The sequence below is a fragment of the Gopherus flavomarginatus genome, chromosome 5 (genome assembly GCF_025201925.1).
Source record: "Gopherus flavomarginatus isolate rGopFla2 chromosome 5, rGopFla2.mat.asm, whole genome shotgun sequence".
In the NCBI taxonomy this organism is placed as follows: Eukaryota; Metazoa; Chordata; order Testudines; family Testudinidae; genus Gopherus; species Gopherus flavomarginatus.
Window position 1 is genome coordinate 17,508,308 of NC_066621.1, and position 26,743 is coordinate 17,535,050.

The following is a 26,743-nucleotide window of genomic DNA, read 5'->3' on the forward strand; positions in this document are numbered from 1 at the left end:
TCGGAAGTTTTTAAGAACAGGTTGGACAAACAGGTATGGGATGGTCCTGCTTCAGCACAGGGGATTGGACTTGATGACCGCTCAAGGTCCCTTCCAGCCCTATATTTCTATAACTCTATGATTTCCAGTGCAGGTCTCCAGATGTCCCGAAAGCTCAAAGACTGGGGGATGCAAAAAAAACCCAGATCATAAGGAAGACAGAGTAAGGGAGAGAGAAAGGGAGGAGAAGAAAGAGGCTCTTTCCTACCTGCTGCTGCTGAAAATGCAGGAGTTCCACCGGGCTCATTTCCCCATTGGTTTCCCCGCCGCCTCCTTCCCTTCCTCCTCCTCCGCCGCCACCGCCTCCTCCTCCGTCTGTCTGGTTGGTGAGGCTGCTGACCCCGTTCTGGCTGGAGGGAGTGGAGCGTATTGTCTCCGAGGCAGATTCAACCATCATGACTTGCTCGAAGGACCTGAGTGAGTAATGAGAAGCAGCAGCGTCCCTGAGCAGAGCGTTATTGGAGGTGTTGGATGGCACTACCCCCAGGCTTTGAGAGCCCGCAGGGAGAGCAGCCCCCTGGTGCATGTTGTCTGTACTTGATACCCTGGCCTCACCAGGGCAGGGTTCCCTCTTCCCTCCTTGCATCTGCCCCCAGTATCGGCACATGAGGCAGCTGGTTAGCAGGAGCTGTAGGACCATTTCCCTTGAGCAATGAGCTCAAGCAAGACGGGGCCACGCATCATTTCCTCCTCCAACACCCAACCATCCTGCCTGCCAAGATCCACCTGGGACATCATCTCACCATGACCCACCTCCACCTCCGCCACTCATGTCTCCCCCACCCTGCCAAGGCTCTCCTCACCCCAGCTCCACCTCCACTCCCACCCCTGACTTGGAGGAGTGCCCTTCCTTTCCTCCTCTAAACCCTCCCTAAAGCCCACTCCCCCCACCCTCCAATGAATCCTCTCTCCAGATGCCTGGCTGGTGGGTTGTGCTCACATGCTCAGGATCTAACCGATCACCAGATCTGGGACTGGGAAGGTCAGACTCGTAGGGACATTGGGGCATTTTGCTTCTTCTGCGGCGCAGGGAGTGACTTGCCTACTGGGATCACCTAATCATTCCCTTCCATTGCAGGGGCCTGGGGCATTGGTGGCACCCTGGCCTCTCCTGTGCTCAGACAGCGGCATGAAGTCTAGGTGCCTGAGGACTGAAATGTGTTAGTCTAACTAGAGTCTTTGGGGTCAATAGGGGTATGTGGGTGAAATTTGATGGCCCATGATTCACAGCAGCTCAGAGGAGGTAATCTGGTGGCCCCTTTGGTCTTCAGCGCCATGAAATTATGAATCCTTCCTACCCCTGCCTCTCCTGCAGTTGACCCATTGTCTTGTGCTTTCTCTCATCTGCATTAAGACAAACTCTGTGAGTTCTGTACTTTAACCTGCAAGCCTGTCTACACACAAAGATGCACTGCTCAATTATAGCTGTGATTTTAAACTGATTGAATTAAGCTGGTCCAAGAGGCCGTGTGCACGACCCTCTTCTGTTGATTTCAGAGCAGTTTATTTCACTTAAGTTCTAGTGGAGCAGAAATCAGTTTAATCTAAACCAAAATAAAGCCATCCTTAAATTGAAATCCAAGTGGCTACAGAGGGGTCCGTGGGTAGATTTGCACACAGGCAGCCCCAACCATTTGTGAACGATCTAGTACATTTCCAGCACCACGAGCAGACTCTCTGTGTAGTTGTTGCATTACAAACAGCAAGGCTGGTCAGAACAGAGAATTTCTGTCTGGCGGGAAATTCCAAGATTTTGATATTAAATGTATTTCGTCCTGAACTGGGACAAAAAGTAGAATCTTAGAATTTTTCGCAAAAAAACAAAATAGTCCAAAGAATTTTGTTTTTCATAATGTCAAAAGATTGCATTTTCACTTGATCATTTCAAATATCACATAAAAGAGACGAAGCAGGACATTTTGATATTTTCCTGTTGAAAATGTTGACAAAAATCGATATAGTCCAGCAAAATGTTTCAATTCTCTCAAATGAGCGTTTTTCAATGGCAAAAAAATGTCGCCTTGGAAATATTTTCAACCAGCTCTATTACCAGAGAGATGCCACCAAGTGCAGACACAAAGCAGAGCGTGTTAAGAACAAACCACGCATAACCAAGCGCCAAGCCAACATGGGATGAAGGATTCAAATCTGAGGAGCAGCAGTTCTTCAAAGAGATGCATCAGCCACCAGAAGGCGACCCTCCCCTCAGACTTCTCATCACCCATGCAGCAGTGGGTTTTTGGTGTTTTTCTTTAAGCCTCAACTCCTGGAGTCAGTTTATTACAGGAGAATCTGTTTTGGGGTTTTTTTGTTTTTGTTTTTCAAGTAAAATTTCTAACCCTCACAGTTGTGGAAAAAAAGCTTAAGAACATGACCCGAGTGCCCCCTAAAGGCTCAAAAACTTTCAAGGCAAATAGAGAGAACCCCAAACTTATTCACTTTTTTATGATTTAATGATTTTTGGGTCCCGCTGCATGATTTTGCAGGCTAGGGGGCTGCAGGGCTGACTCGCTGTTCAACTCATCAGACTGGCTCCAGCATCTCCACCTCCCATACGGCTTCCCTTTCCCACACCCCTGGCCCTTCCCATCTGCCCCCTCCCCTAACAATTCATGGGTAAATGCTAAGAGATGGGAAAGGGAGTCAAAATGGTTTCTTTCTTAGGGGCTGTTACGTAGGGAGAACCTACCCATGAATCTTTCACTCCACAGGGGTAGGGAAGCTGGCGTGTGTCATCCTGGAGTGGCTGCAGAACAGGTCTATGAGAAATGTCCATAGTAGGTGGAGCTGCGCATCTCCTCTAACGGAAAACCAGCCCCTCCACATGCCTTCTTCACACCCAGCAAAATGCTAAGAGCTTGGAGAAACTAAAAATATCCCACTCCATAAATTTCCTCAGTTCCAGCAATGGGTTTTAATCACCACCATAGGAGGTGCAACTCCCCCCCCTCCAGTTTTGTTTCACTGCCAAGGGAGGCAAACCACAAGCATCACAGCAAAGGTGGTTGAGGACTCCAGCCTAACCCCAATGAGATGAGACATCAGAACCAGCTCATGGAAGGGTCTCAAAAGATAATGGTCAACAGGGAACTGTCACTGAAAAAGTATATTTCTGGAAGGGTCCCGCAAGGATCAGCTCTTGGCCTGACACCATTTAAAACGTTTTTAGTAATGAGCTGGAAGAAAAACAAAATCATCACGGATAAAGTTCGCAGTTGACACAAAAATTGGAGGAATGGTAAATAATGAAGATGACAGATCAATGATGTAGAACGATCACTTGGTAAGCTGGGCTCAGGCAAACAATATGTGTTAAATATGGCTAAATGCAAATGTAGACATCTAGGAACAAAGCATGCCAGCCATCCTTACACAATAAGGGACTCTACTCTGGGAAACAGTGACTCTGGAAAAGATTTGAGGATGGGTGGATAATCAGCTGGACACGAGCTCCCAGGGTGATGCTATGGCCAAAATGGCTAATGTGATCCTGGAATGCATAAAACGAGTAGAGAGAGGTTGTTTTACCTATTTGGCACTGGTGTGACTACTGCTGGAACACTGTGCCCAATTCTGGTACCCACAATTCAAGAAGGATGTTGATACACTGGAGAGGGTTCAGAAAAGAGCTAGGAGAAAGATTAAGGGATTAGAAAGCATGCCTTATACTAATAGATGAAGCTCCTTGAGTCTATTTATCTTAACAAAGAGAAGGTCAAGGGATGACCTGATTGTAGTCCGGAAGTACCTACTTGGGGAACAAATACATAATAGTGGGCTCTTCACTCCAGCAGAGAAAGGTCTAACATGGGCTGGAAGCTGAAGCTAGACAAATTCAGAGGGGAAATAAGGTGCAGCTTTTTAACTGAGAACAATTAACCATCAGAACAATTTACCAAAGGTCATGGTGGAGTCTGCATCACTGACCATTTCTAAATCAAGACCGGAAGTTTTTCTAAAAGATCTGCTCTAGGAATTATTGTGGGGCGGGTCTCTGTAGAGGTCAGAGGAGTTGATCACAATGGCCCCTTCTAGCCTTGCAATCTATGAACTTGGCCCTTGAATCTGGACAGAGCCCAAACAGCAAGAGCAGAGGGGAAAGTGTTTAACAGCTCTGCAGGTTTGTTATTGGCAGAGCTTTGCGCCCTGAAGAACGCCCTGCTCATCCAGTTTTAGTACCCATCTCTTCCAGGGTATGGTTTGCTTGTGCAGTGAGACCTCCCACCTGGCTCCAAGGTGGCCTGCATTCTCCAGCAGTCATGGGACTTTCTGGGAGAAGGGAAAAGGTTATATGACCTCTGCTCCTCCCGGCACCCATTAGGTCTCCTAGAAGGCTGTGCTCAATCATCCACAATGCACCATGCTTTGGGGCAGTGCTGGGATGAGTACCCAGAAAACAATGCTCCCTACACAATGGTGGGCAGTACTAAATACCTGTGAGAGTACAGCATGTGAATACTCCAACTCACATTAAGCATAACTAAGGTAACAAGTATTGGCATGTCACCAGAGAAAGAGTGTGTGTGAGGATTTAGGAGCAGAGCTGGGTCTGAACAACCCCCACCCTTGAACCTGAACACATCAAAGTTTAGGACAGAACTTAACAGCCTACCCTTGGCCCGCCTGAATTATAGGGAAGTTCAGATCTGGACCTGAACGATGGAGCCTGGATTCATTTGTGCTTGGGAGTTCCCGCCAGGAAGTGAAGAAAGATCAACAAACATTCCTTGTGATATTTCCCATGCTTCTTGTTTGCAGTCGGCATCATCACCACTGGGACAGAATTTGAATTGCATTAGACAGACAGAATTCACTAGTAGATGAATTACAAACTTCATTTTCTCTTCTATACTTTGGCAATGAGTGAGCTGTTGTGACAGAGCTTTCTATCCCAGAAGACTTTATTTTGTCTAGCTAGAGGCTTCTCTATGGCCTTCATTATTGTAGCATCTGAACATCCTGCAATCATTAAGGGATTTTATCTTCACAGCACCCCTGGGAGGCAAAGGAAGATTATCCCTATTTCACTGGATGGGGAAACTGAGGCACAGAGGGATTAGGGGCCAGATGCTCTAAAGAGCTCGGCTCCCATTTAGGACACCAAAATAGGTGGCCAGATTTTCAGAACAGCCCAGTATACCGCATGCAGAGCTCTATTGAGAATCTGCCCCAAAGGGTCAAAACAGGAGCCGCTAGATGCTAAGTGCTTCACAATCTTGTCTTCATTTAAAAAGGCTTAAAAGAGAGCCAAGCTCTTTAAAAACTGGGTGTCTATAACTTGCCCAAGTTCACAGCAAGTCTGTGGCAGAGATGGGAATTGAACTCAGAGTTACTGAGTCTCAGTCCAGTGCCTTAACCAGTAGTCCATGCTTCCTCTCTATTGCTTACATTTACACAGGAGGGGAAGGTGGGAGTTCCGAAAAGTTACATGCACTGGTTTCAAGGAGATCGGATTAATAATCTTTATGCAATTGGGCTTTACCAGTGAGTGACTTGTTAGGTATAACGGAGGGTTCTCTCTCAAAACCATGGGATGTGTGTTAGAGGGCATTTGTGTGAAACTGCCTCCCTTCGTAGATGTGTCTGATGAAATAGCCACATGTCCTCAAGTGAAAAAATATATCCCTAACAGGCTGGCTGCATGAATTAAATCTGGACGACGTACATAAGAATGGCCGTACTGGGTCAGACCAATGGTCCATCCAGCCCAGTATTCTGTTTTCTGACAACGGCCAATACCAGGTACCCCAGAGGGAATGAACAGAACAGATAATCATCAAGTGAACTATCCCCTGTTGCCCATTCCCAGCTTCTGGCAAACAGAGGCTGGAGACACCATCCTGGCTAATAGCTATTGATGGACCTCTATCCTCCATGAACTCATTTAGTTTTTTTGTTTTGTTTTTTTTAAAAAAAGCTAGTTATAGTCTTGGCTTCCACAACATCCTCTGGCAAAGAGTTCCACAGGTTGACTGTGCGTTGTATGATGAAATACTTCCTTCTGTTTGTATTATGCCTGCTATCTATTGAATTTCATTTGTCTCATTACAGATCATGGTGAAACTGCAACAGAACTTTCTATTCCATATGTACGTGGGGGCAGCAGTATGATCAAATCAGGGAACAGGTTGCCAGGACTCCTGGATTCCACTCCTGAGCCTGACTTAGGCAAGTCACTTCCCCTCTTTGTGTCTCAGTTTTCCCTTCTGTAAAATCGGGATGACACTTATTATGCTTTGTCATATGCTTTGAGAATTGCAGACGAAAGGCTCCTGTGTAAGAGCACAGTATTTGTAACGATCTGAGGACAGATTTAAAAAGTGGCTGAACACGGAGCTGAGACGGGAATTCCTACTTGGTGGTGGTATTGACAGGTGCATGCACGGAAGGTGCGTTCTATCAATATGCGCAACTGACGAAGCTGGGGCTGGGGGCACCCATGGGAGCTGCAGTTGCAACATGTAGCTCTAAGATGCTGCAAGGTAAATTTAAAAATATAAATATATACCTGTCTCAAAGAACTGAAAGGTCACCGAGTTCAGCTCCCTGCCTTCACTAGCAGGACCAAGTACTGATTTTGCCCCAGATCCCTAAGTGGCCCCCTCAAGGATTTAACTCACAACCTTGGGTTTAGTAGGCCAATGCTCAAACCACTGAGCTCTCTCTCCCCTGGTATAGTCTCTAATTGACAAATCAAGCCCGATAAGATAATACTTTAGTTCAACCACAAGTCAGTGGGCTTGCAGCAGTCATCAAAGGATCATATTCTCTGGCCTGTGCTAAGCAGTTGGAGTAGATAGTCAATGGCCTCTTCTGGTTAGAAAAATTTATTAATCCAACCTACTGATATAGATGAGAAGGAGATGAACATAACACTGGACTCCTTTCACTTGAAGGCTTCATCTGGGATCCCGGACACTGATGCACTAAGCAAACTAGAGATGTGGTGCCCTGACAGGAAAATTGTTTCTTTCGCTGCTTTGCAAGGAAGACAGAATGCAGCAGTTTTGCTTCATCCAAGCCAGCTCCTTTCCTTGCCAAGGGCAGAACTGAAATAGGCATGGTGTTCACCAGTTGCCAATCAGAGAGATGGTCAGCAAGTTCGAAACAGGAAAAGAAAAAAGGGAAGGGGGGGGGGAAACGGTTTCTTGTCTTTTTTTTCCCCTCCTATCCTCTTTCTTTTCTCTCTTTTTTTTTTCTTTCTGCAAGATAGAAAGACAAACCACGAACAACATAATTGCTGAAATGTAGTGTGTAATAATAGCTATTCAGAAGCTGATCATTCATATTAAACAGGGTGAAGCAAGCTTCTCATTTGCATGTTTGAGATTATATGCATTTCAAAAGTCATTTCCGCAGGGTGTATGAATGACATTAATTCCCATGTGGAGTTGCCGGCTCCCTCCTGTAGTCCTCATACTTTCAAAAACACATACTCGCGTGCACACACACACACGCACGCACAAAGTGACATACTTGTAGCTACGAGAGAATTCAAGGTTAAAGGGATTACTGTATTTTCTTTTTATTTAAAATACATGAGTGTCACTTGCAGGGATGCGAGGGCACTCGCATGAGATCGAGGAATGTCGCTCCAAGGACCGAGACGCTTGCCGAGAAAGGATCACAGACATTACCAGTAAGAGAGACGTTTGCCTACGGACATTGTGAGCAAAACATAGACAGATCCATGTGCCGACTGCATTCAACCTCCCCGAGCTTGCGCTCAAAGCTGTGTATTGATCTCAAAGCACCTTCCAAACAGATTAATCCATGCATCCACACTTTGGTAGGTAGATGCATAGCTAATACACCTATATTGGAGACAGGGCCCTCGTCCAGACTAACCCGCGGCATCGGCGGGTTAAAATCGATTGCTCGGGGATCGATATATCGCGTCTAGTCTGGACGCGGTGTATCGATCCCCGAGCGCGCTTACATCGATTCCGGAACTCCATCAATCCGAACGGAGTTCCGGAATCGACGCGGAGAGCCGCGGACATCGATGCCGCCCCGTCCAGACTGGTGAGTACCTCGATTTTAGAAATTCGACTTCAGCTACGTTATTCTCGTAGCTGAAGTTGCGTATCTAAAATCGATTTTAATTCCTAGTCTGGACGTGGCCAGGGAGAGCAAGGTACAGAGCGGTGAAGCGACTGGTCCCCATAAAAGTCTGGCCAGAAGTAAAGCAAGGAAAAATAACCTAGGAGTCCACACTCCAAGTCCTCCAGTCTACCAATCAGATCACACTCCTTGCAGAGTCACATAAAGAATAGAAAGGCACATTGCTTTATAATCTGCCCTAACCACTGGCTCATGCTGTCTCTTCCCCCTCCATTGTGTCTCAGTTCCTCTTCCCCCGTATTTTTGTATTCAATTCATTGCATTCTTCTAGCCTATATAGGTTCTTAACCTACTGTCACCACTGCAGCAGTTGAGTGCCTTCCCAAGATGATAGCTATCCATGGCTCTTACACGGTCCCTGTTACCATGGCATCAGAGCACCTCACAATCTCATGTATTTATCCTCACCACCCCCTGGTGCTATTACCCCATTCTACAGAGGGGAAACTGAGGCACAGGCATTAAGTGGATTTAGGATAGTTTACAGTGCAATACACGGACCACGGCCACGGCTGGCTCAGCTCTGCTGACTTGGGCTAAAATGATCAGTGAGGAGATTCAGGCTGGAGCCTGGGCGGTTTCTCCCACAGTCTCAAAATCACTTCATTCCATTTCTGCCCAACTTTAAGGGTTCATGCCTGTAACAGCTGAGCACTCCAGTTAAAGCAGAGCGGGGCGAAATATTTCACTTAAATAATTTTCTCCCTGAAAATGAGCATTTTCACTTCTTTCGACAGTCTTCGGGTTTCTTTTTTAAAGGATGAGAATTTTTCAATGTTCAAAAATTCCCAAAAACAAGGTTTTCCATTTCTTTCCATGTTCCCCCTCCCACTCCGAGACTACTAACTATTTTCCAACCATCTCCAACTTTAAGCATGTGAATAGTTTCAACAGAAGCAGCAGAGAGAATCCCGGGGTCTTTCTGCGTCCAGAAGCCATGAGCTATCTTTGGGGCAAGGAGCTTTAAAGGACTCAGAGTTGGATTAGATTTTTATATAGATAACAAGAATATCCAGAGTTATAACGGGAAAATGTTAAAAAAATTATAAGAGTATTGGAGAAAATGTAAACTTTTCTGGCTTCAGGGCATCATTTCAAATCTAGCTATTGAAAATTAAGAGGAAATCTTTCCCTATTGGTAGCTTATTGCATAAATATGGCATTCTCTGCCCCTTCCTCTGAAGCATCTGATGCTAGCCGCTATCAGAGATAGGATACTGGACCAGATGGGCCACTGGCTTGGTCCAGTCTGTCAATCCCTATGGTCAATAACAAAATGCTGGTCAGTTTCACAATGAGTCCAGTAAATTTCACTTTTCTGGTCTCAATGCTAGTGGGATACTGCTGTACTGGTTTCCTAACACTGCCAGGGAAGGCTAAAATATTTTTAAGCTTTATTTTAAAATATATAATAATAATGAAAATCTCTCTCTTCATATTAAGGTTTTGTAAAACCTTAAAAAAATTAAACCGATGATGTGTGTATTAACTGTTACAGCCTCACTTTAAAATTATGAATCAGAAGTTATTTTGAATCTTGGCTCGGTTGGGGCTCGTGGCTCCATGTATGATGCTGGAAGGTTGACAGAGAAAAAAATTGTCTGTCTGTCTGTCCCAACACGTACGTTCAGGCCCTGATTCTGCAAACACTTGAACTCGTGTTCAACTTAAGCACAAGCGAATGAACAAAGTACGTGCGGGATCGGAGCCTTAGTCTTTCACCTGGTTTAGCTTTCTCCCCTCATACATCTCTTATTGTTAAATATTTTTATTACAGCAGCACCAAAAGGGGCCAGTTTAGGATCAGGGGCCCATCCTGAAGGGCACTATACGGACACACCAGTATATAGGGTGTGCCCTGCCCCAAGAAACTGCCTCAGGAGACAAGCCTCACATTAAAAAAAAACAAAAATCAAAAAGCCATATCACTGATTACCAGTTTCCTGCAGCCAGGATCAAAATCATTTTGTTTAATAATTGCTCTTCCATTTTACTGCCTATTTTTGCCTGCTTTAGTGTGCACGTTTTATATGACAACAAAAAGAAAAGAGAAACAAGAGAGAATTACTAAAAGGGCAAAGAGAGAGCCCTCTGTCTTTAGCAGTACCATATGGCAAAGAGAGTATTAATTACTGTTGCTTTTTAATTAACAATTGCTTAATCTGAGCAGTAACATTTGCCTTGACATCTTTTGACTCGCTGCTAACCTGTGAAGCACACGCGCCATGCCAAGTCATCAATTAATTTTTATTGACATTTTCTTCCCCCAAACAGGCACAATCCCAGGCTTTTCCAATTAACACTTCCACACTCTCTAATTAGCACAATTAACAGACTGATGGATGCCCAGAGTTTCCCTGGGAGAGTGAGCGCAGATCAGCTCTTTTTGCTATCGAGACAGACTTCCTGCTGAGCGCGCACATGCACAAAACATGTCTCCTCTGTGATTTAAAAAACAAATGCTTATAGGATGCACATATGTGCAGCACCAGGCTCTTGAATATGTATACACATCATGGTGTTGTAATGTTTATCATCATCAAGCATTTATATGTATTTATACAGAGGGAGGAGGGATGGTACAGGGGTTAGAGCACTAGTTTGGGACTTTAGGACACCTGGGGATAATCCTCTGCTCTGCCACAGACTTCCCGTGTGGCCTTGGGCAACTCACTTAGTCTCTCTGTCCCCCATCTGTACAATGGGGCTAACAACACCGCCTTGCCTCACAGTGAGATTGAGAGGATGAAGAGAGTAAAGATTGTGAGGTACTTGGTAAAATAAGTAATTGTTTTAGCTCTTTTTCCTCATCTACCCTCTTGTTTTTATTACAGTGATTCCTAGAGAGCCTGTGACTTTGTAGTGTATTTTACAGAGATTACTACTTTGATGATGGTATACAGGCCCCACCTGAGATCAGGGCCCCAGCGTGCTAGGGGCTGTACAGTCGCATAAGAGACAGTCCCTGCTCTGAAGATTTTACGAACCCAATTACGACAAACACAGAATTGAAGAGATATAAAGTTAAGGGCTCAAACACACAAAATAGAGGCTCACGTTACCTAGGGAATGAATCATACAAAAGTGTTGATATTGTTAAGAACAGTGAGAGACAGGGCAGGAGCAGATTAGTGGAAGCTGGCAGAGGTATTATTTACACAGGGAGAGCGGAAACCACAGTGCAGCAATATTTCCCCCCCACTCCCCGAAACTATGTAGTCTAAACTGCACAGAAACTTCAGGATGTGCCTGGGCCCTGGAACTGGGGGAGATCCAGGATCCAAGGCCAGTCGCATATGAAGCATCTGACATGGAGATCAGCCAGTCCACTCACTGTGTTCTCCTCCCCACCTTGCCCACAGTGGTAGTAGGTTATTCCCTCCCCTCTCTACGAAGTGGGAACAACAAGCTGGCAATCGGGTTTTCATCTGCTTTGCCAGCACCACGTTCTTCCCCCTCCTCACCTCATGCAAGACGGTATTTGGCGTGGCAGAGTTTGGAGCTCAATTCCCTGCTCTCTGCTGACAGGACTGATCAGCGGCCCAACAGCGGACCCTACACTGAGCTACGTGCTGCTGCTTAGTAACGGAGGGCCTCCCCGACTCCCCTGTTCTTGGCTGTGATCTGCCATCCCTCCCCTCCCTACTACTGCAAGCTGGGCAGAAATATCTGTGCTACCCCCGTACACACGGCCTCTAGTAAATGCAGGGATTACAGCGATGCAAAGATGTGCGTCCCCTGCTAGAGCCTCGGTAACTCACCTCCCAGCCTCTGCAATCCCTAGGTAAATAAATTCGGTTATGGGGAGACGTGTGACATACACAATCTGCCTCACCCCTACCGTAGGGAGAAGCCAGGGTAAAGTCAATTCACTCATTTAAAATCTTTTTCCCTCCAAATCACTGTGGTTAACTGCCACAGAACCTTCCATTTAGACGATTCTGCTCTTTCTAGTCACCTCCAACACCTTTTGCTCATCCGCCAAATCACCGCAGAAAAAAAGCACCTGCCACCTTCTTACCATTGTAAATGCAGCAGCAGGAGGGATGCAAAACAGTGAACACATCAACCACTCACTAGGTGGGGCAAGTCACTGTTACCCCTCCTGTCAAATAAGGTTAAGGATGCTGGTTCATTCCCTGGAAAAGCAGCCAGGTCTAGGGAGAAAAAGCAAGCACTACCACAGTGCTAAGTATTTTCAGCAGGTAAAATTGCATGCCTCAGAGGTGTGTGGAGGGGGGAGAGGAAGCAGGGGTTCAGTGCAGGGAAAATCCAACCCCAAACCATCCTGTTCACAATAAGCTCCCTTCCACATGGACTGCAGAGAATGCAAAACTGATGTTGTCAAAAAAAAGGAAACAAGGTAAAACAAGTGGGGGGGTAGATTAGCAACATCTCTCTTCTTTTCTCTCCCCAGCCCCCTCTAACCGAAGGGGTCTAGGCTTGCAAGGGTCAGGAAGTACCTGGCATTTCAGATGCTCCTCAGAACAATTTGTACCTCGGTCTGCAAAAGTGAGCTGAAAATGTAAAAACAACTTGGCCAAGTATTTGCAACATGCCTGCTGCTGTGACTCATGAGAGATGATTTCTGGCCAGGCCAGAAGCAGCAAGAGGCTCTGGTGAGCTATTCAAACTCACGGCGGGCCCTCAACCAAGACGCTCCAGATCCAAAACACCGCCTGGAGAGCTTCCCATTGACATCCCAACTCGGCAGCTCAAGCCCCTCCCTAGGCTTTAACCAAACCAATTTGCCTAATGCATTCTTTCTGGCTTCAGCCTCATTGAGGTTCGAAGGCAAGGCAGACAGGAGGAGACACAGGACCAGCGTCGTGCCTGGGTCACTACTCCCTTGAGCGTAGTGAGGCCTTTCCCCGAAGCACTGGTTTTCCAGGGAGTATGTTCATCTTACTGCAGCTACCCAGGAGGCGAGCTGTCTTGAAGGTAGGTACTCGCGGCATGGGCTGGCAGCACTAGGGGAACCAACCTTAGCACAGAGGCTAATGCTGGTAGAGGAAGCACACTGGTGTGGGGGAAGGCAAATTACATGTAAGATGCACTGAAGACCTGTAATTCACGACACCAGTGCCTCCAGGGAACACTTTATAACTAACACGGGAGAAAAAAACCCATGCAAAGTGGGAGAGGCTGCTGGAATGTCTCTGACTCGCTACCACAAATACAGATCTGCTCTGAGCCACAGAAAGTGGAGCCAGCCCGCCTCCCTGGGTCTGGGCACCAGGAACTCTTCAGGAAGTGACTCGCTAATCTTAAAAAGCTTTGGGCTCAGGAGGCAAAAGCGAAGCCGGGACTGCTCGGAGAGTGGCTTTTTACCCTTTAATTAACACGCAAACACATGGAAATGTGGAAAGGGAATTAGAATAAATGGCTGGCAGAGCTAAAACAAATTTAAAGCATTACCGTAAATTGGAAGAGATTGAAGGAACCAGGGATTGGCTAAGTCCAGGGACCCACTTTAATGGGAATCGCACCTACGGGCACTTTCATCTGCTCCCAGCAATGTATTTCGGAAGAAGTCAACCTTTGAGGCGGCCCCACCCCACCACATGAAGGAAACAGAAGATAAACCCCTCAGTCAGTACCTTCCCTGCCTCAAGTACTCAGGTGCTCACCTATTTTACCAGCTTTTAGCTCCTTCCAGCAGAGGCCATTTCACTGAACCTTCCGGAACATGTCAAGCAATCTCTATGCAGGCCCGGCAGCATATACCCCACCTCGCCAACGCGGTCGTGGATGCTTACGATCCCCAACACCACAGTCCCTCTCAAAGCTAGTGGCAAGCTTCCAAGGTCTAAACCCAACGCTGGAGGTACCATGCCTTTCATCCTTGGCTCTAGAGACATCTAGCAAGGGACCACAGGCTCCAATCCTTCTGGATGCAGCAGCAGGTGAGAAGAGTCAGTGTGTGCAGGTTTCAAATGGAGCACTTAGTCTTCCCTTTTATAAAGGAGTGAAGTGAGAAAAACCTGCGGAAAAGCATCTCCTAAAAAGCTGGGTCCTGCTATTTTGGAACTGCAGAGAGTCTGGCTGGACATCTGAGCTGAAGGCCCCCAAGCATAACCAACGGATCTTGTTGCTGTTCAAAGCAGCAGAGGTCGGCCCACGGAAACTGCTGGCTAGCCAGGATTGGGCACAGCGAGCAGATACCAGGCCGAAAAACCTCCCGAATGAGTGAGGCTGGGAATTCTAACCTCACCCTGTACAGAGCGCTGGTAGGAACAGAGACTTCTCTCCAAAATGAGCTCCCCTGCACTTCGGTAGCAGTGTCCGATTGAGCCCGCTCAGCAGAGTTGTAGCAAGGATTGTCCCCGCATGGCCAGGTGTCAAGGCAGTGATGATTTAGAAGGGGGCACTCTTCACAGCGAGCCAGCACTGAACCACTGCCCCAGCAGGTCAATATGGAGAATGCCCCAGTCCTGGGGATTCAGTATGCAACTCTGGCTCTTCTCCACAAGCCCCCAAGATGCCGCGTTGGTGTCCCTCTTCACCTCCATTTGGGACAGGAAGTGAGCTGTTCAACTAGCCGCCACCTTCCACCCCAGAGACAGATGTGCTCCTGCCTCAAGGCCGTCATGAGCTTGTCAATCAGTTTGGATGCAAGGAGCTCCAGGAAACACGGTTCAGCTGGATTATTCAATTAATCGATTCATTCATTTCCCAGCCCACCTTCTAATCAGCACTAGGAACAGCTCGTCCATCTTTAAAAAAAAACTCTCCTGACATCCGAGCCTAGCTGCACAGATGTGGCACAATGGGTCAAGCCTAAGAGGCTACTCTGGCAAAGCAGGGCTATGGATGAAAGCCAGCAAAGGTGCAGGGCACGTGCCAGGCGCTGGGTCTGCAGCTTCGCCCATCGCTTCCTTCTGCTGAGCTCTTGAAAAGATTAAAAAAAAAAAAAAGAGCCCCACTCCATCTCATTAAGAAAGTAAACACAAGAGCCATCTAAGTGTCTAATTAAGCTTCTAATTAGTCCCTGCTTGTTACTAATGCAAATTAGATTACGCCGCTTAACTACAGCATGTCCACAACACCCTTGTTAATTGCGGCCTTTTGAAATTAAATTACTCCCTAATTAGCATATCAAAGCCATTGATTCAGAGCCAGGAAAGATGAGGGCAGGAGGAAGCCGAACGCCAAGTTTTGTTAATCAGGGACGTCTAATTAAATAGTGACGTCGCACAAAGGGGCTCCTGTCTCACAGTTTGGGAGCTCTGTGGGTGGGTGACTGGAAGGATGCCCACGTCTGAACAAGAGATGGTTGCTAGCCACAGCCTGCTGGGTAGTAAGGGTGCTGCTGGCACCCAGTCAGACCCCATTCATAAAAGACAGGACTACAGTTCCCAGGTTCCCTTTGGCTTGTACCCCACTCCCGCGGGCACTTTAGACAATGAATGGCAACTGGTTGAAAGTGCTGCCTTCCCACGGGTCCATCTACTGCTACAGAGCTAGAATAAGCGCCTGCCCAACACTGCATATGTCTGGGAGAAGGCCTATCAGTGTGAAGACGGGGAAGAGGGTGGGGAGGGATAAAATGGACTCAAATCCCAGCTGAAATACACAGATCTGGTTCCAGATTGACTCTAAGTTGGGGAGTGTTCAGTCAGGCTCTGAAATTGAGTCCATTGCATGAGCTGCCCACATGGGATGCAGACCCAAGCTCTCTCAAAGCTCAGTGGGGTGGAGGGAGATGAGATTCTGATTTGTGCCCATTTCATCTAACTGGTTCCAATTCTAACAAGACCAGGAGTTTGCCGAAACCACACCGCACAAAAGCCACAAGCGATGCCGTCAGTTACCTTGGAGCAGAGTTTAGACTCCCCACTATCCAGATATCATTTGTATTTCAATAGCACCTAAAGGCCCTCATTGAGATTGGGGCTTCATTGTGCTAGGAGCTGTATAAACACACAGGGAGAGACAATACATGCCTCAATCTTTACAAAGGGGAGGGAAACTGAGGCACAGAGCGGGGGTGTGACTTGCCCGAGATGACTCAACAGTTCTGGGGCAAATCCAGATCTCTTGTATCCGGGTACACTAGACCCTGCTTCCAAACTGGAACTCCGGCTGCCTAGAAGAGGCAGGGCAGAGAATTCTGAAGTAGCAGACAAACCAGAGTCACGCCATATCATGATATTATAATTATTCATCCTGGGGTAGTACATCCTGGGCCAGTCATGGCCCAGGACCCCATTGTGCAAGGCACTGCGCAAACAGAACAAAGAGATGGTGCCTGCCCCAAAGAGCTGGGCGTTTTCTCCCCCAATACCCTTCCTGAAGGCACTAAGACCAAAGCACAATGCTCTAGCATGCAGTACAACTCCAACTGCCCTATGAGAAAGGACTGGCCCTGTGATGCTAAGAGCCCCTCAGTGCTCACTGGCTAAAAAGGTTCACTGCCATGTAACAGCAACTCCTGTCAAGCCTGACAAACTCATTACACCCAACACAGTGGGTGAGGGTATCTGTCGATCAAGAACGTTACGTAAGAAGTCAGATGAAAACTTATGTCATACAGGCCCACAAAGATGTAAGATGCACGTACAGGTGTTAAATAAAAAAAAAAGTGGTCTGTGCATACTAAACATATGTTTCAAACCAAGTACCAAGCAGGGTTCCTAAACAAGACTCCCCTAGACTTAGGAAAGTGGATTTACCTTCTACCAAGATACCTGCTCTGAATCAAGTATTGGGAAACCAGCACAAAGAAAGCTGCATTTGCATTTTTATGTCAACAGAAGAGTGAGAAAACAGCCTGTGTCTGCTCCCTGGAGCATAAACAGCAGGAGAGGAGAACTTTCTTTGGGGATACACTTCAAAAGAACTGTAAGAGGAAGGAGAGAGAACCCCCATCATTCAGAGAACAAAGAGGTCGGTGCTCTTTGCACGCCCTGGAACCCCAACCATGCGTGGTGGAAGGGGGACGGAGACACTGAAAGGTTGCTTTAGGTGAGAAACCTACCTTAGACAAGGATTGTAACCTATTGGGTCAAGTTTTAGTCATAAGAAATCATGATTTTATTTGTTTTATTTACAACCATTTCCTGTTGCTATTATCTCTGTGCAGTATAACCTGAAACTCTGTTCTTCATTAATCAACGTCTGCTGGTTTTATTATAAATCCATCTCAGCGCTGTGACGTGAGAGTGAGGTGCGCATCCTCTGCTGAGCCAACAGGCTGCGGGGGGTGTATTCTGTCTACAGACAGCAGACTTGGGATTTCTACAGACAGCCAGTGACAGGGGCTGGATGCTGCAGGGAGATACTTTTGGAGAGTTTGGGAACGGATGTACATCAAGGGTTAACCTGCAAGGCTAAGTGTGGACTGGCAGAGTCCTACAGAGTTAGTTTGGCTGGCTAACAGCCTGCGGTGGAAGGGAGCTCCCGCACAGTCCCCTGTTGACAGACTTACAGTGCTGGACCCCCTGAGAAAGTGTCACTGGCCCATCAGACAAGTAGGCATGCTCCAAAGCAGGGGCAGCTCCAGGCCCCAGCACACCAAGCGCATGCTTGGGGCGGCAAGCCGCAGGGGGCGCTCTGCCGGCGCCGCGAGGGTGGCAGGCAGGCTGCCCTTGGCGGCTTACCTGCGGAGAGTCCGCCGGTCCCGAGGTCCGCCGAAGCCGTGGGATCAGCGGACTGTCCGCAGGCAAGCCGCCGAAGACAGCCTGCCTGCCGTGCTTGGGGTGGCAGAATTCCTAGGGCCGCCCCTGCTCCAAAGACCCTTATACCTCAGGGCACTTTTCCTCTCTCACAAAGCTACTGCTTTTTTCATTTGTTTGGGGTGCCAGAGAGGGACATCTGAAAGCCTGGGAAACTCCAGTCCACCTGTCAATTCACAGCAGATGTTTCAATCTACTGAGAATGGCACAGACATGTGGGATTTAGTCATCTCTTGCACAGCTTCACCAGTGTATTGCTGGTTTATAATCTATTGAGAGGCAGCCACTCACCCCACTGTGTGATCTTGGGCAAGTCCATTTCCCTTCCCAGTGCCTCAGTGTCCTCAGCTGTAAAGTGGGGGTAAATGGCCCCACCTTGGAGACACAGGTCTGTCGCATTTTATGCTGGGGTTACGTTCCGTAAAGTGAAAATCGTGTATAGTCAAAATTACATTGAGTGTAATGGCAGGAGGAATCGCCTGCACTACAAGTACAGTATTAAAATTGTTATTTTTCCTCTTTTTTTTTGGTTTTGGTTTTTGCCGACTGTGTAAAGCTGAAATCGCACACGTTAAATGCACGTAAGATGCGACAGACCTATACAGCAATTGTCACCTGTAGGTAAGTACTAGTTAGGATACACAGCTAAGAGCAGGGTAGAGGAAGACAGGTTCATGACAGCTCAGTCCTTCGTCCCTCAGATTGTAGGCAGAGTACTCATCCCAACGACACACCATTTGCTACCCATCCTCTCCCCTTCTGAGAGGCTAACCCGCCTCCTATCAACAGTGATTAAAAAGGCTGGAATTAAAGCTCTAGTGACCTATCCTGACCCCTTCCTGAGTCCAGAGAGTTGCAGTGCTGGCAGGAAGGAGCTTAGAAAGGCCCCAGGCTCCAAAGGCCAGCAAGCTCCCACCGAGCGGGATCCAGAGAAGCAGGGAGGGAAATGATGGGGCATTATAGCTGGCGGTCTCTCCACTGACTTCAGTGGAGCTATGGTAATTTACCCTGGATGAGCATTGGCCTCATACTTGTCCATCCTATCAAATGGGAGGAGCTTACAGTAGGCCCGGACTGTTTGCACTTGAGATAACCTCTTGCTCTCCTCCCAGAGGAAGTGCAAGTGGAAATTCAATTCAACGAAAAGCCATAAAGCTACAGGACATCACCCTGCTGCCCTCACATTTCTAAAGAGGTAGGGTCGCCACCCGACCCCCAGCCCTCTGCCGCAAGGCAACGTTCACACCCCCTTAGGGTGACAAAAACATGGAGGCTAGATGGCCCACTGCGGGTTGGTAATGGGAGACAGCGCCTTTCACCTCTAGGACCCTAGTTCAGCTCCAGTGAACAAAGATGGCTACCATCTGAAGATTGTTCAGTGAATTTACAAAGCAAGTTTGGTGACCTCACTCTAGCCCCTATGGAAGCAAAATCCACACTGTACAGAAAAGCAGTGGGGTCCAGTGGGTCGGGCATTGTGTGGGGAGCTAGAGTCTATTCCCGCTCTGTTACTGACCTGCTGTGGGACAACAGGCAAGTCATTTCCCCACTCTTTGTGCTGTTTCCTAAGCTTGCCTACACAGACTCTTTAGGACAGGGAATGTCTCTCACTACATGTTTGTACAGCACCTAGCACAATGAGGCTTTTATCCTGGCTGGGGCCCCTAGCTGCCACCACAAGACTAATCGCAAAAGCCACCCTTCTCACAGGCACGTTCCTGCAGAGATATCAAAACAGGCAGGGAGGATGAATTAGCCAACAAGCTCTGGGCAGGCAGCTTGGAGAAAGCTGAGCTTGCTTTGCACATAAACAGACGACGCCAAACTTCAGGGCTCTCAGCTGCAGTTTGCCAGCGTTACATTCTATGCACACGCTCCAGCAACAGAGCCTCAAGCAAACTGGACAATAGGTATAATTTAAAGGATTTTTTTGAAAATGCTCTAAAAGGGAAGCTCATTCAGGGTACCCAGACTCTTTTAAAGACACCAAAATCAGCTACCCAAGGGGAAGAGGGGCCAGCCAGCAGATGGGCAACGGGGTTGAACAAGCACGGTGAGAAGTCATTCCTACCGAAGTTAATACCATGGGGATTTCTCACTTCAGTTACTTTGAACGGGACTAGGGTACCCATGAGAGGTAAAAGTCTAAATGAGGTCTAAATTAGCTGTTACCACTCAAGAAAGATCCAGGAGTCTAGTTCTCTGAAGATCGGTTCAATGTGCAGTGGCAGTCAAAAAAAAATAAAGCTGAGAGAATATTAAGAAACAATAGAGAAGATAGAAACTATCACAATGCCACTATATAAATCCGTAGTGCACCCACACCTGGAATACTGTGTGCCGTTCTGGTCAGTTAAGCTCAAAAAAAGAAAAATAAGAATTGGGAAAAGTACAGAGAAGGGGGGGGGGGGGAAATTAGAGGCATGCAACAGTTTCTGTTTGGAGAGAGATTAAAAAGATTGAGACTGTTCAGCTTAGAAAAGAGACGACTAAGGGAGGGATGTGACAGAGGTCTATAGAATCATGACTGGTGAGGAAAAAAAGTGTTATTTACCTCTTCACAGAACACCTGAACCAGGCGTTACCCAATGAAATTAACAGCCAGCAGGTTTAAAACAAACCTAAGGAAGTACTTCTTCATACAATGCACAGTCAACCCATGGGACTCGTTGCCAGGGGATCTTGTGAAGGCCTACAGTACTAGCTGGGTTTGGAAAAGACTTAGATCAGCCCATGGAGTATAGATCCATGAATGGCCATTTGCCAGCATGGCCAGGGACATGAGCTTATATGCTGGGTGTCCCTAAACCGCCAGAAACTGGGACTGGACAGGGGACGGATCACTCTAAACTGCCCTGTTCTGTTCATTCCCTCTGAAGTATCATGCACTGGCCGCTGTCAGAAAACAGGCTACTGAGATAGATGGACCATTGGTCTGACCCAGTATGGCCATTACGTTCTTACACAGTTAGAATCAGTTTAAAACTCCCCCACTAACAACCCTCAATTCACAAGAGTGTATTAACAAGGAGTCTATTAACTGAAGAGACATCCAAGTCTGAAATAACTTGGCAGATTCATAGTAAGGAGAAGGAAAGTTAAAATGAAGTGAGTTCTTCTATTTTTTAATTATTATTTAAATAACTTGCGAAAATCCAGTTCTTTTAATTTTCTAACTTTTTCCTTTTTTTGGTTTAAGGTGGTGAGAGGGGGAAAGAACAGGGGGGTAAAGATTGGAAAAGTTTAATACAGAGGGAGAGAGTCTATTAAAAAAAATGCAGCCAGCTTGTCTCAGGGGAAGAGCTGAAATATTAAAGAAAGGAAAATCGCTTCTCGGGCTGCAGAGACAGAGAAGGAGAATGGAGCGGGTTTAAGAGAAGGAGCCGTGTGCTTTTAATTGAAAAGAGGGAGATTCGAATGAAATATCCAATATCCCCATTTAAAGAAAGGCAAAGACAGACAGACCCCGGCTGCTTTGCTACGCTGAGGAATTACTAAGGCACTAACTTTATTTCTCCTTCTCATCCGCGTTCCCCGCCCCCGTGAAGTTATAGGAAAGGAGGCCGAGAAAGAGAAGAGGTTTTTCCTTTCAGATGAGAACTCAAGCGAGTGGGGGTGGAGGGTGGGAAAAAGAGACCCAAGTTTTATTCATTTATTTTATTTTATGAGATGAGTAAAATAAAAAAAGAAGAGAGTTTTATAATGTCACCGTGTTTGGAAGCAGCAGCAGAAAGGAAAAAGCGGGTGGAGGGAAGCAGCTAAGAACAGAAGGGCCAGCGCTAACCACCCGCCGTACAAACCTCTTTCCCAACGAGATTCAATTAATTGATAACAAGAGGCATCAAATTAATTTTTCAAGGATGTTAGATTTTGATGAAGGAAAAAATCTCTCTGATTTTAATCGGGGCGGCGTTTAAAAGGCATAAATGAATATCCTTTTCTAATCATCTGAGGCGTCAAGGAAGCGCCGAGCGGTTAACGTGAAAATTCAAATCGTTTAATTAGGGGAGTGGGAGGGGAGGTGGCAGTGTCTGAGGGGGAGACTGGGCTTCTCTTTTAAGGAGCTTTATGAAGAAATTATTTTTAAAAAAGCGTCCTCCCAACCATCTCTCCTTGAACGCCGGCGGCCATACTCTGCGTGGGGACGGACATTTCTCAACAGTTTTGTTTTTGGATGGAGACAGTTTCCCATCACAACCTAATTAACAAAAACAACAATGAACGAGGGAAGGGAACAAAAATCCAAACTCCGAGAGGGAGAGGGGACGACAAAAAAAGAAAAAAATTATGTGGTTCTCCCAATACAGACCACTAACAGAGAGATGCCCTAGCATCCCAGCCACAGCAACCTGCTATTTCCATTCGCACGTGGAATGGGACATGCACAGTCCCCCCAAAAATAAAAGGACGCTTCTTTTTCCTTCCCAGTTTTAGCACTTGTGTTTTAAGGGTAAATATTCTCAGCCAAGCGAGGATTAACCACAAGAGAGGATTAACAAGAATTTCATGGCTAAACATGACAGAAAGCCGCGAATAGAGCCAACATGCACGTATACATTCACAGACACGTATGATAACCTAAGTATGTGTCGCATATGAATCACACGGCAAGTAACTATCAGCTAAGAGCAAACACGGAGTCCGAATTCAGTGCTTGGAGTCACAAGAGAAGCTTGGCTGCTTTATCAGGTTGTCAGACCCACAGACATGGCCTTATTCAGCTCTTCTCTCTTGTTTATTTCAGCCATGGACCACACCAGATCTGGATCAGAGGGGAGGTTTTCATTTAGTTTGTCACGCATTGAACGTGTCCTCCTCAGAATCCTATTTAGAAGTTGGATTGAAATGATCGGCATAAGAAAAAAATCCTACAACTACAAACGCGTCCTCCTCAAACGTATTAAAAAAAAAGGGGGGCCCTGGTAGGTGCTACAGTTTAAACTCCACACATCACTCTGTCCATCATTAGAAAGCAATACTCACATACTATTACATACAGCCGAGGTTAGAACAACATTCCACACAAATTCTTTGATAGCTTGTTAGTCCAGACCCAAGTTTAAGTATCTTTGCATGTATGCACAGGAGGTGTCCCGAGTGGCTACCCCATTATCAGTGACACATGCATGTATCAGAGAATAATGATTTCTACGGACCTGATCCAGCCCTATAAAATTTTTCACTGCCACAGGCTTTGGGTCAGGCCCAGATTCAGCAAAGTGCTTGAAAACACATGCTTACCTTCCATTGCACGCCTTAGTCACAGTGACGTCAATTAAATTCAGCCCCGTTAAAAGTGGATGCCACTCCACTGAAGGCAAAGAGGTTGATCCACTTGATGACAGGTCTAAATGTCACCGTTTGCAAAATATCTACCCCAATTTTAGAGCTGGGGAGCTCATGCCTACGCACAGGCTCACTATCTGTAGGAGTCCTCTGCCAGGAGGGACCACCCATCCCTCCCGTTCAGGACAGCAGCTGTTGGACCAGCACGCAGAGTCATTCTGAATGAACCTCGTGCTGCCAAGAAAGAGAACACGCCTGGAGTATCAGCAGAGAAAATTGCAGGCAGCAGCGTTGCCCCACACCGGCCCACCCAGCTTCGCTTTCCCCTGTGCCTTCTTTCGGGAACAGCCTTGTGACACCACTTGATGACCCAACCATTGCAGCGCCCCTCCTCCCAGGCACATCACAGCAGGGGTTACCTAGCAGCTTCTCTGGGTCGCTCTGCATCTTACGGGTAACGGCACCGTACGTCACTAGGACAAGGGGCTCTGCTTCAGCTTAGTGTCCTGGTGGGATTCGCCATGAACCATCTGTGACTTCAGGGGACATCGGTAGGGATGGGAGGACAGAGACAGCGGAGAAGGGAGCCATCCCCTCCCCTCAAGCACATGCCAACAGAGAAGAACGGCCCCTATCCTCATCAGGCTGCGTGTAATTGGTGCCTTTATTACCCACGGGGCTACCTGCAGACACTTTAAGACATCTAAGCAGGGAGCTGAGGAAGGCTACATATCGCTGTGCTAGGCAGTTAAGGGCTGCACTTAAATGTCCCAGCTCGCCTGGGTCGATCCTTCAATAATACACACTCTGCCTGGTGGCGCGGTAGAGCTGCCCTCAGCCACGCTGCCAAGTCTGCTCCTGCAGGGCTTCGGACTAGCACTGCACCTCCCACCGTGCTGGAAACACTTAGGCTGAACCGAGACCTGAGCGGAGGAAGGCTCCCAAGAAGGGTGTGCTCTTGGGAGAAGAGAGGGCACCAGCAAAGCTCCCAGTCCCAGGGGACCCAGATCCTAGGTGGAGGCCCTAAAAGTCAGGGACGGAATCAAGGCAAGGCGAGGGACAGTAACCAATGGAGGGAAAGAACAGAGGAGAATCTGACTGGAGCAGAAGAAGGGAGGCAAAGGGATAGGGGAGAAAGGAGCAAGAGGCTTAAAGGGCAAGAGATTAGTCACTCGGTGGCAGAGTTTCAGGAGAGCCCAGCACACTGGGTGAGGAGCTCTTGGGAGAAATGCAGCTGTAAAGAATCTGCTTGGTGCTCAATGCTCGATACCTTGGCAAGTCCAGCCCGAGGAGGACAGACCCCACACCAAGAGCAGGCAAAGGGAGAGTGTGGACAGGCTTGGAGTGCTCCCCAGGAGGAGAGACGCCATAAAGCTATGTAATTCGGGCACACTAGACCATTGGCATTGAACATCTAAGAACACAAAGCACAGAAAAAACTTATAGCCTTGTGAAAGGTGCGGGAAGTCGGGCTTCTGCACACCATCAAGAACACAAGCTGAAGCATATGGCCCCATCCGACCCAATGCATGCTAGATACAGGACTCATGGTTTCCTAAACTATGCTCTAGCTCAGTTAGAAGTTATGGGCTCAATGCAGAAAAATCACTCAGTGAGATTACAGATATGATCTGTGTTAAGCAGATGACACTAGCTGGTAACTAAAAAGGCCCCTTCTGGCTTTTAAAAAATAATAATAATAAATAATAATAAAATCTATGCACCTATGAAATAAAAGGACAAGCTCCAACTCTGGAGGTTTTTTCCAGAATCTGTTGGATGTGGCCTTGATATATCAAAAATATGAGAAAACAAAGAACGCCCCAGAAACATTTTCTGGCTTGCAACCCAAACTCCTGATCGTTTCCCTGAAGCAAGGGCCCCCTTTTAATTCCAAAAGGATGCCATTTGAGGAAAAAGAGAAAGGCGTAACATTTTCACCACTTCTAATTGTGGGGGTTATTGGTCAAAAGTCATTTTTTGCATCAAGGCTTCACAAGGGAGGGCCCCTTGCCCCCATCTCCTAAAATGTCAGGAGACAGATATTACAGATGGGAAGTCACCCAAAACGAGACCGCCAATGCCACCCAGCCCTCGTTATCTATATTAGTAAGTACTACTTGTGCTGAACTACACAGGCAATGCAATATGCCTCCATTGAGAGCGGAGAGAAACTTTTCAGCCACAACTTTTGGGCATGAAACGCCGATTCGGCAATACCACAAGAGCGCACTGATTCATGTTGATTTCACTGAGTTGTTCTGGAAACACCTGCCAAACAACTCCAAAGGAATCAAAATGTTTTAACATCTTGCAAAAACAAAACGTTTCCATTTTTTTTTTTTGGTTTGAAACCACTTTGTATCCAAACTTCCTCTCAACTTATTTTAAAAATTCAACAACATTTAAAAAAAAAAAACTTGGTCAAAACAGAAACAAAGTGCTTTGTTGGACTCAGGAGGAAAAAAATGAACAAACTTTTTGACTCATTTTTTTTTCCCTTTTCCATCCAACCTGAAGCAATTACCCCCTCACCTTCCTCCCCCACCCGCCACACACACACTTTTCAAAATTGCCAATGGTCCACAACGTTCATTATTTGCCCAGCTCCATCAGTACCATCTGTGCCCCAACCTTCTAGCTTTAACACTACAGAGGTGGCATGTGTCCATCTCTAGCCCTCACTGAAAAAGCTAGCAGCTACTAAACAAGCTTAAAAAGTCCAAACAAACCTGCTGTAGCATTAAGAGCCTTTTCTGCCAGACGGGTTCTTTTAAAAACCTGCACGGTCCCACATTTAGCATAGGGGAGACTAGAACTTCCCTAAGCTTTGTGACTTTCAAATATTATACCATCCAGGCAAGCACACGGCCAGATGGGGACAGCTGTGCACAACGATCACCAACTAAAAAGATAAGGCGAAAGACAAGTGAAATTTAGGCCTCCGGTATCCAGGTTGGAGTCTCTCTTTACCTGCATGCTATCTCCCTGAAATTCCCTCTCAAGTTTCAGCTGGATCCCTCTATTCTCTCTACTCCTGCCCTGTTGTAGAAGGCTGTTGTGCATTGTCAAAACAGCTGCCGCATTCTACCGCAGAGGTTGCTGCATTTCAGTGGCTGGGGGAAGCAGTTTATGAGCAGGTTATCTGTGAGGGTAGCAAGGAACTTTGGGATGCACGGTGATTTGTAAATTTACAATGTTGTCCTCTCCACTTGCCTGGTCACCTATTTGATAACCAACAAGGAGCACTACAAAGACCTCTCAGAGGTAATTACCCAGGGGGCGAAAGGCTGCAGTATGGAAGAAGGAAATGGGAGTCCAAAATTAAGGGGAGCTCAGAAAAGGGGTGATGTCTTAGCTGGGAGGCAGAGAGCTAGTCCAGGGGCTTGGATGATGCGGCTATCTACTAGATGGGGCTGGGGGGAAGGGAGAGCTCTTCACTGTTTTAGCAGGACTTTGTGGGGTATAGGGGAGGAATGAGCACTTGTTGCTACCAGTCATTGGTACCAGAGGCACTAGCTTTGTTAGCAGCTTGGTGAGAAGCGAAGCAATTGCAGCTGAGGGTTCACAGGCTCCATTCCCGGCTACTAGCAGCGGTGGGAGGCAGCTGTGTAGAT

The 26,743-nt window shown here is 47.0% G+C and overlaps 1 protein-coding gene across 7 annotated transcripts in view; it reads right to left on the bottom strand.

Moving 5' to 3' along the window:
• FOXP4 (forkhead box P4) overlaps window positions 1–26,743 on the bottom strand; it is a 142,061-nt gene that overhangs the window by 97,126 nt on the left and 18,192 nt on the right. For 6 of the 7 annotated variants that reach the window (XR_007774914.1, XR_007774915.1, XM_050957102.1 and 3 more), the window contains exon 2: window positions 248–452. The exons of the other annotated variant lie outside the window; for it this stretch is intronic. Coding sequence is in view for 4 of the 6 variants with exons in the window: in XM_050957102.1 (XP_050813059.1) it covers window positions 248–436 (189 nt within the window). In the remaining 2 variants the exon portion in view is untranslated. The remainder of the gene's footprint in view (window positions 1–247; window positions 453–26,743) is intronic. 7 annotated transcript variants of the gene reach the window in all.